At 35.6% G+C, this 13,420-nt stretch overlaps 1 protein-coding gene across 9 annotated transcripts in view; it reads left to right on the plus strand.

Moving 5' to 3' along the window:
* Positions 1-13,420, plus strand: part of KIAA0586 (protein TALPID3) — a 108,977-nt gene that overhangs the window by 1,792 nt on the left and 93,765 nt on the right. For 7 of the 9 annotated variants that reach the window (XR_005363320.1, XR_005363318.1, XR_005363319.1 and 4 more), the window contains exons 2-7: positions 12-82; positions 2,083-2,152; positions 3,195-3,264; positions 7,953-8,127; positions 8,954-9,175; positions 12,499-12,652. Coding sequence is in view for 6 of the 9 variants with exons in the window: in XM_038544828.1 (XP_038400756.1) it covers positions 12-82; positions 2,083-2,152; positions 3,195-3,264; positions 7,953-8,127; positions 8,954-9,175; positions 12,499-12,652 (762 nt within the window). In the remaining 3 variants the exon portion in view is untranslated. Of the gene's footprint in view, positions 1-11; positions 83-1,854; positions 2,013-2,082; positions 2,153-3,194; positions 3,265-6,981; positions 7,094-7,952; positions 8,128-8,953; positions 9,176-12,498; positions 12,653-13,420 lie in introns of those variants that run through there. The other 2 variants (XM_038544831.1, XM_038544833.1) reach the window with 2 other exon arrangements.

A 13,420-nucleotide genomic window follows, 5' to 3' on the forward strand; every position in this document is an offset into this window, starting at 1 on the left:
TTGTTTTTTAGGTTCATCAGACTTGACTTCTGCTAGAAATTATCAACAGCCTCCATTAGAAATTTCTACTGTGTCAGAAAGTGTAAGCAAAAGAATTCTTACATTCATTTTAAGCTTTTCAGTATTGTTGAGCAATGTGTTCTTAAGTCAGGTTTGATGAGCAACAGGCTTTGTTTTTGCTTAAATTTCACTTACCAAGAGAAATGTTTTACATACAATTGTGACTGGAATAGTATTTGAGACAATAAACAAAAAGTCTTCCATAGAATCAAAAATACTCATTACTAAGATGTCACTGACAGAAATATTGTAACTGAAAAGAAGCTCTGCTCTTATCTAAGAAAATGGTGTTCTAGACCAGAGACTCACTATACTGTTCAGTAAAGATAAAGAACCAGTAACAACATCATTTTTAAAAAGTGAGGTGTGATTACATGTCATTCAAACTAAGGTGAGGTCTTTTGTGTAGTTTTTTTTTTTTTTTTAAAGATTTATTTATGATAGACATAGAGAGAGAGGCAGAGACACAGGAGGAGGGAGAAGCAGGCTTCATGCCGGGAGCCCAACATGGGACTCGATCCCGGGACTGCAGGATCGCGCCCTGGGCCAAAGGCAGGCGCTAAACCGCTGAGCCACCCAGGGATCCCTTGTATAGTTTTTTGAGAGGTCTTTAAGAAATAATAACATGAAATTCTCATCTTGACCTTTATAATATTGAAAATATTTGATGATAAGTATATTTCGTTCATCCAGTCTAATTAGATTTTGATCACTAATCATAATGTTGACTATAGATTGTCAATTTAACAAGTCTTTAAAGAAGAGAGTTTCACAATATATTATCTTGAAAATTGAAACTGGTAAACTAAGAATGAAATTGAAACTGTTTACTGATCAACTCTGTAAAAAATTTACGATAAAAATGTATAGTTATGTGCCATAATTGGTCCCTGCATAAATGTGTAGTCTTTGAGTTGGTGTTTTGTTTCTTTTTTGAGTAGGTCTTATTTAATGATTAATGGTGTTTGAATTCCATTATCTAAATAATTTCCCAGATGGGTATACTATTATATAAATTGTCTCTGGAAAGACTGTATCAGTACACATTCTTCAACAAGCTCATGAGTGGAATTAGTGGTATTATTTTTCCCTAGTTTTACCAATATGGGCATTACTAGAATTAGACAAAAAAAAAAAAAAAAAAAAAACTTTTTGCCATTTTGATAGGTAAAAAATGCATCTCATTTTGTATTTTTTATTAATACCCTTATTATTAATAATAATTATTTTTCCATGTATATTGCCATCCTTATTCTTTTGTGTATTACATATTTACATGCTGTACTTTGTCTTACTCATTTGTAGGAGGTCTTTGTATTAATGTCCCAGATGCATTTTGTTGTATTGTTAGTCTTACTCATGGTTTGCAGGAAGTTCACACTTGTTTGTCAGGGGATAGCCTGATCACCTTCCTCTTATGATTTTCTCTTTACTCTTTTCGCTTTAGCAGGCAAAAAAAGATGTGTCTAAGGAAGGTGAAGAGCAACACTGAATGAACCTAGTACTTAAGAAGTCATGGTGTCTCAGCACTGATAGAATCTTAGAAATGAAGTCTAGGGTTGCACATGTGAGCAGAAAGCTATTTACTTGTTGAGAAGCCTCCTGAGACTACATTATAAGCTCAGGGATAAAGAGTGCTGTGATTAATTTGTGATGTTGTGTCACTGTTGGCCATCTTATGCACTCTGTTTGACTCAAAATGAATCAGATTTTCACATTAAACTGTAGCAGCTAAATTGTTATATGAGTCAGGCTACTAGACATGGCAAATTGAGGTTTGAATCTGAATTTCAGGGCCACTGGTTGCTTGCTTGTTCATTTACTCATTCAACAAAATCTTGAGTACCTTCAAGGTACCTAAACATTATGGTGGTTCTGGAAATGAAGAATCTAAAAGCACACAATCCTGCCCTCCTGGAACACAGTAGTCACATAGCCGCACATGGTACTTGGTAAGTAATAAATCATAAAGGTTTGGTTTTTTTTTTTTTAGTCTTTCATTTTTCCTTTCATATCTCAAAGGATTTTTCTAAAGATGTTGCAGTGCAAGAGTTGCCTCTGGATAAACTGGAAGAGAGCAACAGACAAAAAGGTAAAAGAATAGATTTGCATTTTTTTACCATATTTTTTATGTCTTAAAGTTCTGTGGCATTAGGTACATTCACATTAATGCAATTATCACCACCATCCATTTCCAGACCTTTTTCATTTTCCTCATTTGAAACTCTGTACTCATTAAACACTTACTCTCCATTTCCCACGTCTAGTTTTATGATTGACTTATTTCACTTAGCATGTCTTCATGGCTCATCTATGTTTTATGTGTCAGGATTTTGTTGTAAGGATAGAATTTTAGATCTTTAGATTTTAAGACATTCATTTTTTTTTTTTTAAAGACTTTCATTACACGGGCTTACAGTTTTTTCTTATTTTGATTATTTCATTTGAATTAACTTTTCCTTCCAAATTAAGCTATTAATGGAATCTTTAAAATCTGGAAAAAGATTTGTAATTGTAAAGGTAATTTTATAATTTCTAAACTGTTCCATAGGTTTGGTATTAAATATTTATAAAAAAATTTATAATCTCTGAATTCAAGTTTTGAGTAGTCATTGGTAAGATAATAGATTAAAAATATGCTTTGAGGAAATTTTGTGATTTTTCCTAAATGTAGTTTTATTTTTGAGCAGTTTTCTCTTTTGAGTTTAAGCAAAATGTCTCTCAGCCTCAGGTGTTTTCGATAATATTTTTTCTCTAAAGTCTAGGGTTATGACTAATATTATTCGGTCATTTAATTTGTTCCTTGCACTTTTTTTTTAAGACAGGGAAAAGAGGGGAGGGAGGAGGAAGACGGAGAGAGAGAACCTTAAGCAGGCTCTTCATCTAGAGCAGAGCCTGTCACATGGCTCAATCTCATGACCCTGAGATTATGACCTGAGCTGAAATCAAGAGTTGGACACTTAAGTCATTGAGCCATGCAGGTGCTCCAGTTCCTTGCATTTTATTAAATTGAGAAATCTTATTACTGAATTCCTAAATATTCTCTTAATTTAAAAAAGCTGTTTTGGGATAGCTTACCAAAATTTAGCAAATTTTTAGGAATCTGAAATATATTTTGTTTCTCAATTTTGCAGCAAATGACATCTTTATTTCTCGGTATACCATGGGACAGAAGGATGCTCTAAGAGCAGTTTTAAAGCAAAAGTAAGTTTCATTTACAGAAAATAGGTGGGCCATTTCTTCTATTTCTATATGATTCTCTAAAATTAGCTTCACTTATACTTTGAACGTAGGATAAATTTTCTTTTCAATGTGTGAAATATGTTTGAAACATTTTTCATAGAGCTGAACATGTATAAAATTAATAGCTGTTGACAGTTATTCTCAGGACTTTATATGCATTAACTCTTTTAATACTCACAAAATCCAATGAAGTCGATTCTATCACATCCCAATTTTACAGAATCCCCATTTTATAGATGAGGAAACTGAGGCACATAGAGATTGATTTTCTCAAGGTCATTTAGCACGTTTTCACTTGGCTGGGATTTAGACTAGTCTGCCTTTAGAGTTTGCTCTCTTAATAACTTCACTATACTACTTGCAGCAATGCTCAAGTAGTTTCAGAAACTTATTATTTACTATCCAAGGACATTTAGACTTTTCCTGGCCAAGATTTAAGAAAGGGACAAGGTTAGCATCTGAATGGAGCGAAGGGAGAGGATAGCTGCTGCTCTAAGTGGTCCCTTCCAAGTTTATCTTGAATACCAGTGAATACAAAACTAACTCTAACAATAGCACCATGATGAGCATATGTCTCCACTACTCTGGAGGCAATTTGTATTATTTTTTATCATTAGCAGAGATAGGATGAGATACATATTCTTAGGCTAAATGTATTCTACTCCTGAACTAGAGCAGTCTGGAAAGGCCCTTAGAAAATGAGTAAAATTTTTACTTAATTTTGAACTCTGATTTTATTCAAAGGGGCCATTTTATATTACTTCAGTGAATGGAAAATCACTTTTAAAAATAATGCAATTAAAATAAATATGCAATTTAAAATTTAAAAAATATTATTTTTCCACCTATGGTTATCTGTGGCAAACATATTACACTCTGGGAAACATTGTACTAACAAAAATAAATACTATCTCTAAACCACAAGGGTGTGGTCTGAGCCAGCCAGAGTTTACGAGCTGGTTGGTTGGGCTCATCATATTTTTCCTTTTTATCTTTGTTCAGTCTACAATTCCCAGTATGTAATATGGTGGTTAGGAGAGGAATTTTGATGGTAAATTGTATTCTGGGGCTTATATATATAGAGAAAGTGAAAAGAAGGGCATGAAAAGTGGTGCAGTCTCTCAAATTCTGCAGTTGAACCAGAAATTGCAGATCATATCTGCCTCATTTGGACAGAAAGTGAATACCACTTCCATGCAGCAGACCCAGAGTAGGGGCCCTACCAACTTGCCTTCAAGTCAGAACTCTCTAACTGGAAATCTCTGAGACCTCTTAGAACTCTCAGATCAGGAAGGGAGAAGTTCATAAACTAATGGACAATGAGAGATAACTGAACCACTACCCCTCTTAGACAGTAGATCTTTTCCCATTTCAGGATGAATGAACAGAATTAAAAACAAACAAAACAAACTAGGAAGAGTCTTGAGAAGGTGTTTTCAATGTAGAGAATAATTGATTCAGAAACATAAAAATGACTCTCATGTTGGGTTAAAAGACAGTCTATGTCTCAAGAGATAGACTTTGCTGTAGTCAATGTCACTTGAATTTATTAATTTTAGAGAATGGTAGATGGAATTTGGCAAAGTCATTCTAAAATTTACCTGGAAGGACATATGGTTGAGAATATGTATACCTGATGTTAAGAATACATACTATAGAATACACATAGTTGAGAATAGCTAATTTGGGGAAAAAACTGTAATGATGAAGAATTTGCTCTATTTGACATAATATGCTCTGAAGCTATACTAATAAAAAGTAATAGGCCAGAGTCTTTGAGTAATGAAGAATCTGGCCAAAGTGTCTAGAACAGGGTAGAATGTCTTACAGGTGGATAGAGAGCAAGGAAGGGGTAGGTTATAAACTTCTTTAAAGGAGAGAAGTGGCAAATCATCTGAAAATATTAAAGTATGATATATATTTCTTAAAAGGCTCATTCAGATAATAGGATCAAAAGATGAATTGGAAGAGCACTGGACTCTAGGAACCCAACTGGCTATGAATTTGGGGGTAATCTCTTTGAGAGGGATTCAGTTGGTCCTCAGTACATGGGAGGGTGGTAGAATGAGGGCAGAATCATTGCTGGTTTGGAGAGGAGTAACTGATTAGAAGATAGACGTAGAATGGACAGAAATTGATGATTAGATCTGAGAGTAAAGAAGGAGCTAAGGGGCAGCCCAGGTGGCTCAGCGGTTTAGTGCCGCCTTCAGCCCAGGGGGTGTGATCCTGGAGACCTGGGATCGAGTCCCACGTCGGGCTCCGTGCATGGAGCCGGCTTTTCCCTCTGCCTGTGTCTCTGCCTCTCTCTCTCTCTCTCTGTGTGTGTGTGTCTCTCATAAATAAATAAATAAAATCTTAAAAAAAAAAAAAAAAAAAGGGAGCTAAGGATGAATCCCAGATTTTTGGCTATATAAATGCATGGTCAGTAGTAGTAACCAAGAAAGGAAATCTTTGGGAAAGAATTCTTGAGGGAATAAATTTCATTTTGGACATATGCGGGGGTTTGAAGTATCTCTATGAGATATCCAGGTAAAAGTATCCAATAGGAAATTGAATATAAAGATCAAATTAATGAAAAGTCTAAGCTAGGCTTCTTCTGGATGATAGAAGTAGTGTATAAATGGTAGCCTGATCTGGGAACAGTTGAAGGGACTTGATGAGAGGGCAAAGCAAGATGGCACAGAGTAAGACACTATGGAAACCAAACCTTAAAGAGTTATACAGAAAGCAAGCGAGCTTCTAAATGCTGCTCAGTTTATCCAGAGATGTAGGAGATTATGGTGTTAACAAAGCCAAGGGGAATGAAGTTCTAAGTTTGATAGGCTGCTCAGAGATAAAGAAAGGTAAGGACTCAAAGTATCCATTGAAATAAGCCAAAATTATTACTGGCCTTGGTGATGGCGGTTTCTGCACAGTATTGGTATAGATGCCAGATTCAGAGGATTTAGGAATAAGATAAAATTCTAAAAAAAAAAAAAAAAAAGAAATAATTTCTTCTGAATTAGAAAGTTGTGTATTTTCCCATTTCTTAACACTTAGAAGCTATTTACATTAGTTACATTGAGCATTTGATGTGACAATTAGAAAAAAAATAAAATTTAAAAGCCTATAAAGAAGTTGATGTTTGGTCTTATAATGTTATTTTCTCTTGCTGGTCAAAGTAATGTGTTCAGCAGTGTGATTCGAGAGTTTGTGTGTGAAGTAATAGGTATGTATAGGAAGCTAGGGCAGTGACAGAGGATGGTGCATGTCAACTGTCAAACAAGACATTAGCCTATTCACTTATCTCTATGGAACAATTTTAGATTTTTAAACGGTGGAGAAATGTGTTTGGGAAGTTTCTGAATGAGTAAAATCTTCAAGAATGAAATAGTTGGCAAGAGATGTTGAAGTTTGTTTTTGTTTTTGTTTTTTTACCAGAGGGAGAAGCATGAAGGGAGACGTACTATCCTGAGAGAGCTAGGTGTTTTGGGACCATCTGTAGGAATAATAAGCCAACTGTGCCTTACTGGTTCTGTGACTTTGGTCAAGTAAATCCTGTTACCTCTGTGGACCTCAATTTCTTCATCTGTCAAATTAGGAAGTTAGGATAGGTGACCTCTTCAGTTCTCCCTTGCCTCTGTAGTTCTGTGACACCATTCCTGCAATTGTGATGAAATAATTGACAAAACTTGATAACTCAGGTATGAGAAGGTAAGAGGAGAATGGAGAAGTTAAGAGTCAAGATAACTTCAAAATTTTGAGACACAGAGAAATGATGCTCTTAGAAATGAGGAAATATGGAAGAGGAGTAAGTTTAAGAGCTGCTCTGGGTCTTCTGATCTTACTTAGACTTACCTAGGGACTCTGCAGTTTTGTTGGTCATTCCTTTTATTGTGTTTTTTTGTTTTGTTTTACAAAATTGAGTTTTTTCTTAATATTTATTTAATTAGATCCTTCATTGTAAATATGTTTGTATTTTCTCTCATTTTTAATTCAGGCTGCTTTAATCTGTGTTTGATGCTCTGTTTTCACAAACTGTGACATTTATTAATAAATATTTAAATGAGTTAGAATTAAACAGTTGTTTAGCAATTGTAACAGTTTCTCTTGGGTTGTATTCCTTTGGAAGTAAAACTTGGTACTTGCATTCTTAGAACCTTTTTTTTTTTTTTTAAGATTTTATTTATTCATGAGAGACACAGAGAGAGAGAGAGGCAGAGACACAGGCAGAGAGAGAAGCCGGCTCTATGCAGGGAGCCCAGTGTGGGACCCGATCCCAGGACTCCAGGATCACATCCTGAGCTGAAGGCAGGCACCCAACCACTGAGCCACCCAGGCATCCCTAGAAACTTTTCTGCATGTTTTGCATTTATACTTCCTGATTATATATCTTTGTAATTGTGTAACAATGTCTTTTTCTATGTGCAAGTCTTATTTCTGAGATATCATAACCTTCCAGGAATTATCTTCTTATGTCTTTAGTGTTTAGTGACCTTTCATAGATTTCATTAGCCAAATGACTGATAAGATCCTGATATGGAAAACCAAGTGATTTAATTTTTTAAAAAAATCAAGAAAACCCACCTTCAGCAGATTACCACTACAAGTGCTTCTTGAAATGGCTCAATGTGGCTTACTGAATATATTTGTATTCTTTTTATTTACAGGGCTCAAAACATGCCTGTTTTTAAAGAAGTAAAGGTACAGCTTTTGGAAGATGCAGGCACAGGAAAAGATGCTGCTACTCAGGAAATGAGAACTTCACCCAGTGGAATTGATTCAGCTACAACTGTGGCTGCAGCAACAGCAGCTGCCATTGCTACAGCAGCCCCACTGATAAAAGTATATTTTTTTTCCTAGATATTCACAGCTTCTCTGTAAAATGTAAAAGTATTTATTAGGAACAAGTCCCTAAATGGTTGTATCCCACCATAGACTAGGATCATTCTAGTCACTCTTAATTTGAAAAAATTTTCCTGTTTGTGGTTGTATATTACCTCTCAGGAGTTGAGATGTACCCCCTCCTTGCTGTGATAATGCTGGCGAATCTAGGAATGACTGGGTCCAGCACTGAAACCATCACATCCAGAGAGCTCCCAAGTTGTGGGCAACCTGGGACAACTGGTCACCCTTACATTAGAACTAAAAAGGAACTCAGAGATCATCTCTGCCACCCCTCTCAGTTGGCAAATGGAAAACTGAGAAACAGGGTCAGAGTAGGGGCAGGTCCAGAGCTAATAGGTGGCAGAGCTAAGATGGGACTCCCGGATGCTGACCTAATTCAGTCTGAGATTAGCAGAGTATCAAAGGCTAATTTGTTTAGTTATTTACTTCTTTTTAATTACCACTTAATTATTTTATTTTTGGCATTGTAGCAGTTCTTTGTTGCAAATGTGTTATTAATGAGAGAAAAGATCTACTTTAGGATAACTTATCTTCGTCTTTTTATTTCTGTGATTCTAAAAATAGAAGTATAAAATCATGAGAGATTTAGAGAATAAAACTCTAGTTTGATCATTTTTATTATCGGTCACTTTGAACAACTTTCCTAGTAATTGAGCATATTTTTTATAAATTTATTTTTTATTGGTGTTCAATTTGCCAACTTATAGAATAACACCCAGTGAATTGAGCATATTTTTGATGTGTTGATATTTTATTGTTTTAGGTACAGAGTGATTTGGAAGCAAAAGTCAATTCTGTTACAGAATTACTCAATAAGTTACAGGAGACTGATAAACAGTTACAACGTGTTACAGAGCGGCAAACAAGCATTCAGAATAAACATGAGAAACTACATTGTCATGATCATGAAAAGCAAATGAATGTGGTGATGGAGCAGCACCTTAGGCATCTTGAAAAATTACAACAACAACAAATAGATATTCAGGTATCTGTAATAAAGCCAGCACACATCCCATGGTCTTTATCCCTTGGATTCCTAAGCTAATATTCATTGGTAATTGCAATAGCTCATTACATTGTAACAGTTTTAGTTCTTAAATAATGATCTGAGAGTTCATCATTCTTCCTTTCCATGTGGAGACCTCTCTCTGCACATTCTAGTTCAAATATCACAAATTCTGTAAGAATTTCCATAGAGTTGGCTTTTCCTTTTTTTTTTGTGGTATTTCTGTTCATACCATTTCTTAAAAAGGATTTCTTTTTTTATTTATTTGAAAGAAAGAGCTCTCACAGAGGGAGAGTGAGAAGCAGACTCCCTGCTGAGCAGGGAGCCCAAGATGGGGCTCAAATCCAGGACCCTAGGATCACCACCTGAGCCAAAGGCAGATGCTTAACTGACTGAGCCACCAGCTGTTCCTGTTCATACCATTTTTAAAGGGCTAATACTGCATTGCAGTGACTTGTTTACATCAGTGTTTGTTAGCCTGAGAATGTGCATCAGAATCACATGAAGAGCCTTATAAAAATACAGATGCATGTACCTCTCAGATATTGAGACAGCAGGTCTGAGATGGGGACTAGGAATAGAAATCTGTAATGATTCTGATAAGAACCATCTGGTATACATAGTGCTTCTGCATTTAATTAAAAGCATAAACATTTTTAATTGGCTTTTGAATATGAGGCATGGGGTTACTATAAAAGGAAGAGTTCTCCTCAGAAGGAACTGATAGTACAGTTTCCTATTTATTTTGGGATTTCCAAGTCCTGGGATAGTACCCAGCAGTCAGGTACTCAATATAATTTTTTTTTTTTATTGGAGTTCAATTTGCCAACATATAGCATAACACCCAGTGCTCATCCTGCCAAGTGTCCCCCTCAGTGCCCGTCACCTAGTCACCCCAGCCCCCCGCCCACCTCCCTTTCTACTACCCCTTGTTCGTTTCCCAGAGTTAGGTGTCTCATGTTTTGTTACCCTTGCTGATATTTTCACTCATTTTCTCTCCTTTCCCCTTTATTCCCTTTCACTAATTTTTATTTATTTATTTATTTATTTTTCACTAATTTTTATATTCCCCAAATGAATGAGACCATATAATGTTTGTCCTTCTCCGATTGACTTATTTCACTCAGCATAATACCTTCCAGTTTCATCCACGTTGAAGCAAATGGTGGGTATTTGTCGTTTCTAATGGCTGAGTAATATTCCATTGTATACATAGACCACATCTTCCTTATCCATTCATCTTTCGATGGACACCGAGGCTCCTTCCACAGTTTGGCTGTTGTGGACATTGCTGCTATAAACATTGGGGTGCAGATGTTCTGGCATTTCACTGCATCTGTATATTTGGGGTAAATCCCCAGCAGTGCAATTGCTGGGTCATAGGGCATTTCTATTAATTCTTTGAGGAACCTTCACACAGTTTTCCAGAGTGGCTGCACCAGTTCACATTCCCACCAACAGTGCAAGAGGGTTCCCCTTTCTCCACATCCTCTCCAACATTTGTTGTTTCCTGTCTTGTTAATTTTCACCATTCTCACTGGTATGAGGTGGTATCTCATTGTGGTTTTGATTTGTGTTTCCCTGATGGCCAGTGATGCGGAGCATTTTCTCATGTGCTTGTTGGCCATGTGTATGTCTTCCTCTGTGAAATTTCTGTTCATGTCTTTTGCCCATTTCATGATTGGGATTTTTTTTTTTTTTGAATGAGTGATCAGCACTATAAATGCATTGGTTTTAATTTACTTTTTTTTTTTTCTAATTTGCAACTTTAAAACTTTAAAAAATTGAAATAGAACATTTGGAAGAATACACAATAAATTTATTATAGCTTAGTGTGTTATCACAGAGGTAACACTAATAAGCTGTAATTTTCAAAACTTCTTAATAGAGCTTGGTTTGAGCTTTCCATGTGGTTGAAGAAAGTATTTTTATTGGAATGATTATGGCCATACAAAGTAAAGTTTTAGCATTATATGTTCTCATTCATTTGGGGAATATAAATAATTGTGAAAGGGAATATAAGGGAAGAGAGAAGAAATGTGTGGGAAATATCAGAAAGGGAGACAGAACATAAAGACTCCTAACTCTGGGAAACGAACTAGGGGTGGTGGAAGGGGAGGAGGCGGGGGGTGGGGGTGAATGGGTGATGGGCACTGAGAGGGGCACTTGACGGGATTAGAGCACTGGGTGTTATTCTGTATGTTGGTAAATTGAACACCAATAAAAAATAAATTTATTAAAAAAAAAGTAAAGTTTTAGTAAGTACTCCACAACTAAACTTGAGTGGACAGCATGGGCTCTCGTGAGAAGGTAGGAGTGGGTCTGTCAGAGTGCTTGTTCTTGGTCTACAAATAACTGTTCATCTCTGAGCCTTGATTTCTTTACTTAGAAAACATTTTATTTTGTTTGTTTGGGTTAAAAGGAGATGACACATTTGAAAAGCACATTGATTTCTTAAGGAGAAAGTTCTACTTGTCCTATATATCTGTCTGTCATTTATCCATTTTTCTATAAATAAACCCAAAATTCATTGACTTTCTGAGTTTGGGAGAATGGAATCTTTTCTCATGCAGGCATCTTATTATAATGCTTATAATTTCAGAGAAAGTTGAAGTTTTAGTGACAGATATATTATTAGTTCAATAAATGCTTAATGAAATGAAATTTGTTGAGCCTGTCCCATTTATTTATGTAGAGAGATCTCCACACAGTTTTAAGACTTCTATAAAACTAAATTTTTAGGTTTTCCTTTACCTGGTTTAAGTCTTTTTTGAAATCAGTTGTAGTAGTTCAGGTACATAAACGTTCCAGATGTTTTAATAAATGATGCTGAAAATTGTTGTTACTTTAGTGCTCATTTATATTTTAATTGCATATGTATTATTGCTGCTACTTTTCTGAGTGCTTCTTAGCAGTGTTTTAAACCCTTTCCTTCAAACAAAATCATCCAGGATATAAAAGATGAGAAGTTTTGGTTTGAAATTCTCTGGTTGAAGTAGAGGTCTAGGACTAGAGCCCCTTCTTTTGTTTATCTCCTTGCATGCCTCGCAGGCCTCTGAGCCATCTCTGAAATAGAAAGGAAGAAACTGAGGTTTAGAATGGTTAAATAAAATGATCAAGGTCATACTACAGAGCTAGGCTTAACCCAGCAATGTCACTGCTACAGTGAAAGTTACATGTATGTATTTTCATGTTTATTAAATCTAATATGTTGTTTTCAAGTCCTCTAGTAAATTTCAATGTAGTTTGTCATCTCTTTCAAATGATATTTGAAATCAATAAAATAATTGTATGTCTTCCAGAGTCATTTCATTAGTGCTGCGCTCAAGACCAGTAATTTTCAGCCTGTTGCTGTGCCCGCTTCTAGAGTGATGGAAAAGTATTCTGTAAAACCAGACTTTTCTAATCTTGGTAGCAGTAATCTATCTTCACATAACACATTTGCTTCCAAACAAGGTAAAAATACGTAGTTCTCTGTGAATGAAAAATGTCATCTATGAATTTTCTCTACAGTATATGTCAGCCAAAAATGTGTTTTGGCTGTGTAGTTCTCTGTGAATGAAAAATGTCATCTATGAATTTTCTCTACAGTATATGTCAGCCAAAAATGTGTTTACTAGGTGGTAGAAGACTGTCTTTGTTTATAGGTTAAATAATTTTTAGGTCATTTTGAAACTTGCTTAGTCAAGTTAGGAATCATGTCCTACTTTATGGTTTTAATAAATAACCTTCATAACTTGTCACAAGTTTAGAAAAATTTTACTCATGTAGTATCAATGCTTGTAATCCATTTTTCAATTCTCTGACAAACTGTATATTTACCATTTTCCTTGATTCTGTGAGGAGAGAAATGATCTGGGTACACTCATAAACTATTTCTAATGATTTTCAGTTAGTAATGTAAGTTTGCCTGTTTTATTTTATTTATTTTAAAGATTTTATTTATTCATGAGAGACACACAGAGAGAGGCAGAGACATAGGCAGAGGCAGAAGCAGGCTCCCTGGGAGGAGCCTGCTGTAGGACTTGATTCCAGGACCCTGGGATCATGCCCTGAGCCAAAGGCAGACACTCAACCACTGAGCCACCCAGATGCCCCAAGTTTGCCTGTTTTAATAGAATTTTAAAGATCTTTGTTTATAGTAACAAAGGAATGCATAATGTGTTTGTATTAAACCTCTGGAATTTAAAATAAATGAGTAAATGAGGCACTTGGGTGACTTAG

Source organism: Canis lupus, chromosome 8 (genome assembly GCF_011100685.1).
Source record: "Canis lupus familiaris isolate Mischka breed German Shepherd chromosome 8, alternate assembly UU_Cfam_GSD_1.0, whole genome shotgun sequence".
Classification (NCBI taxonomy): Eukaryota; Metazoa; Chordata; class Mammalia; order Carnivora; family Canidae; genus Canis; species Canis lupus.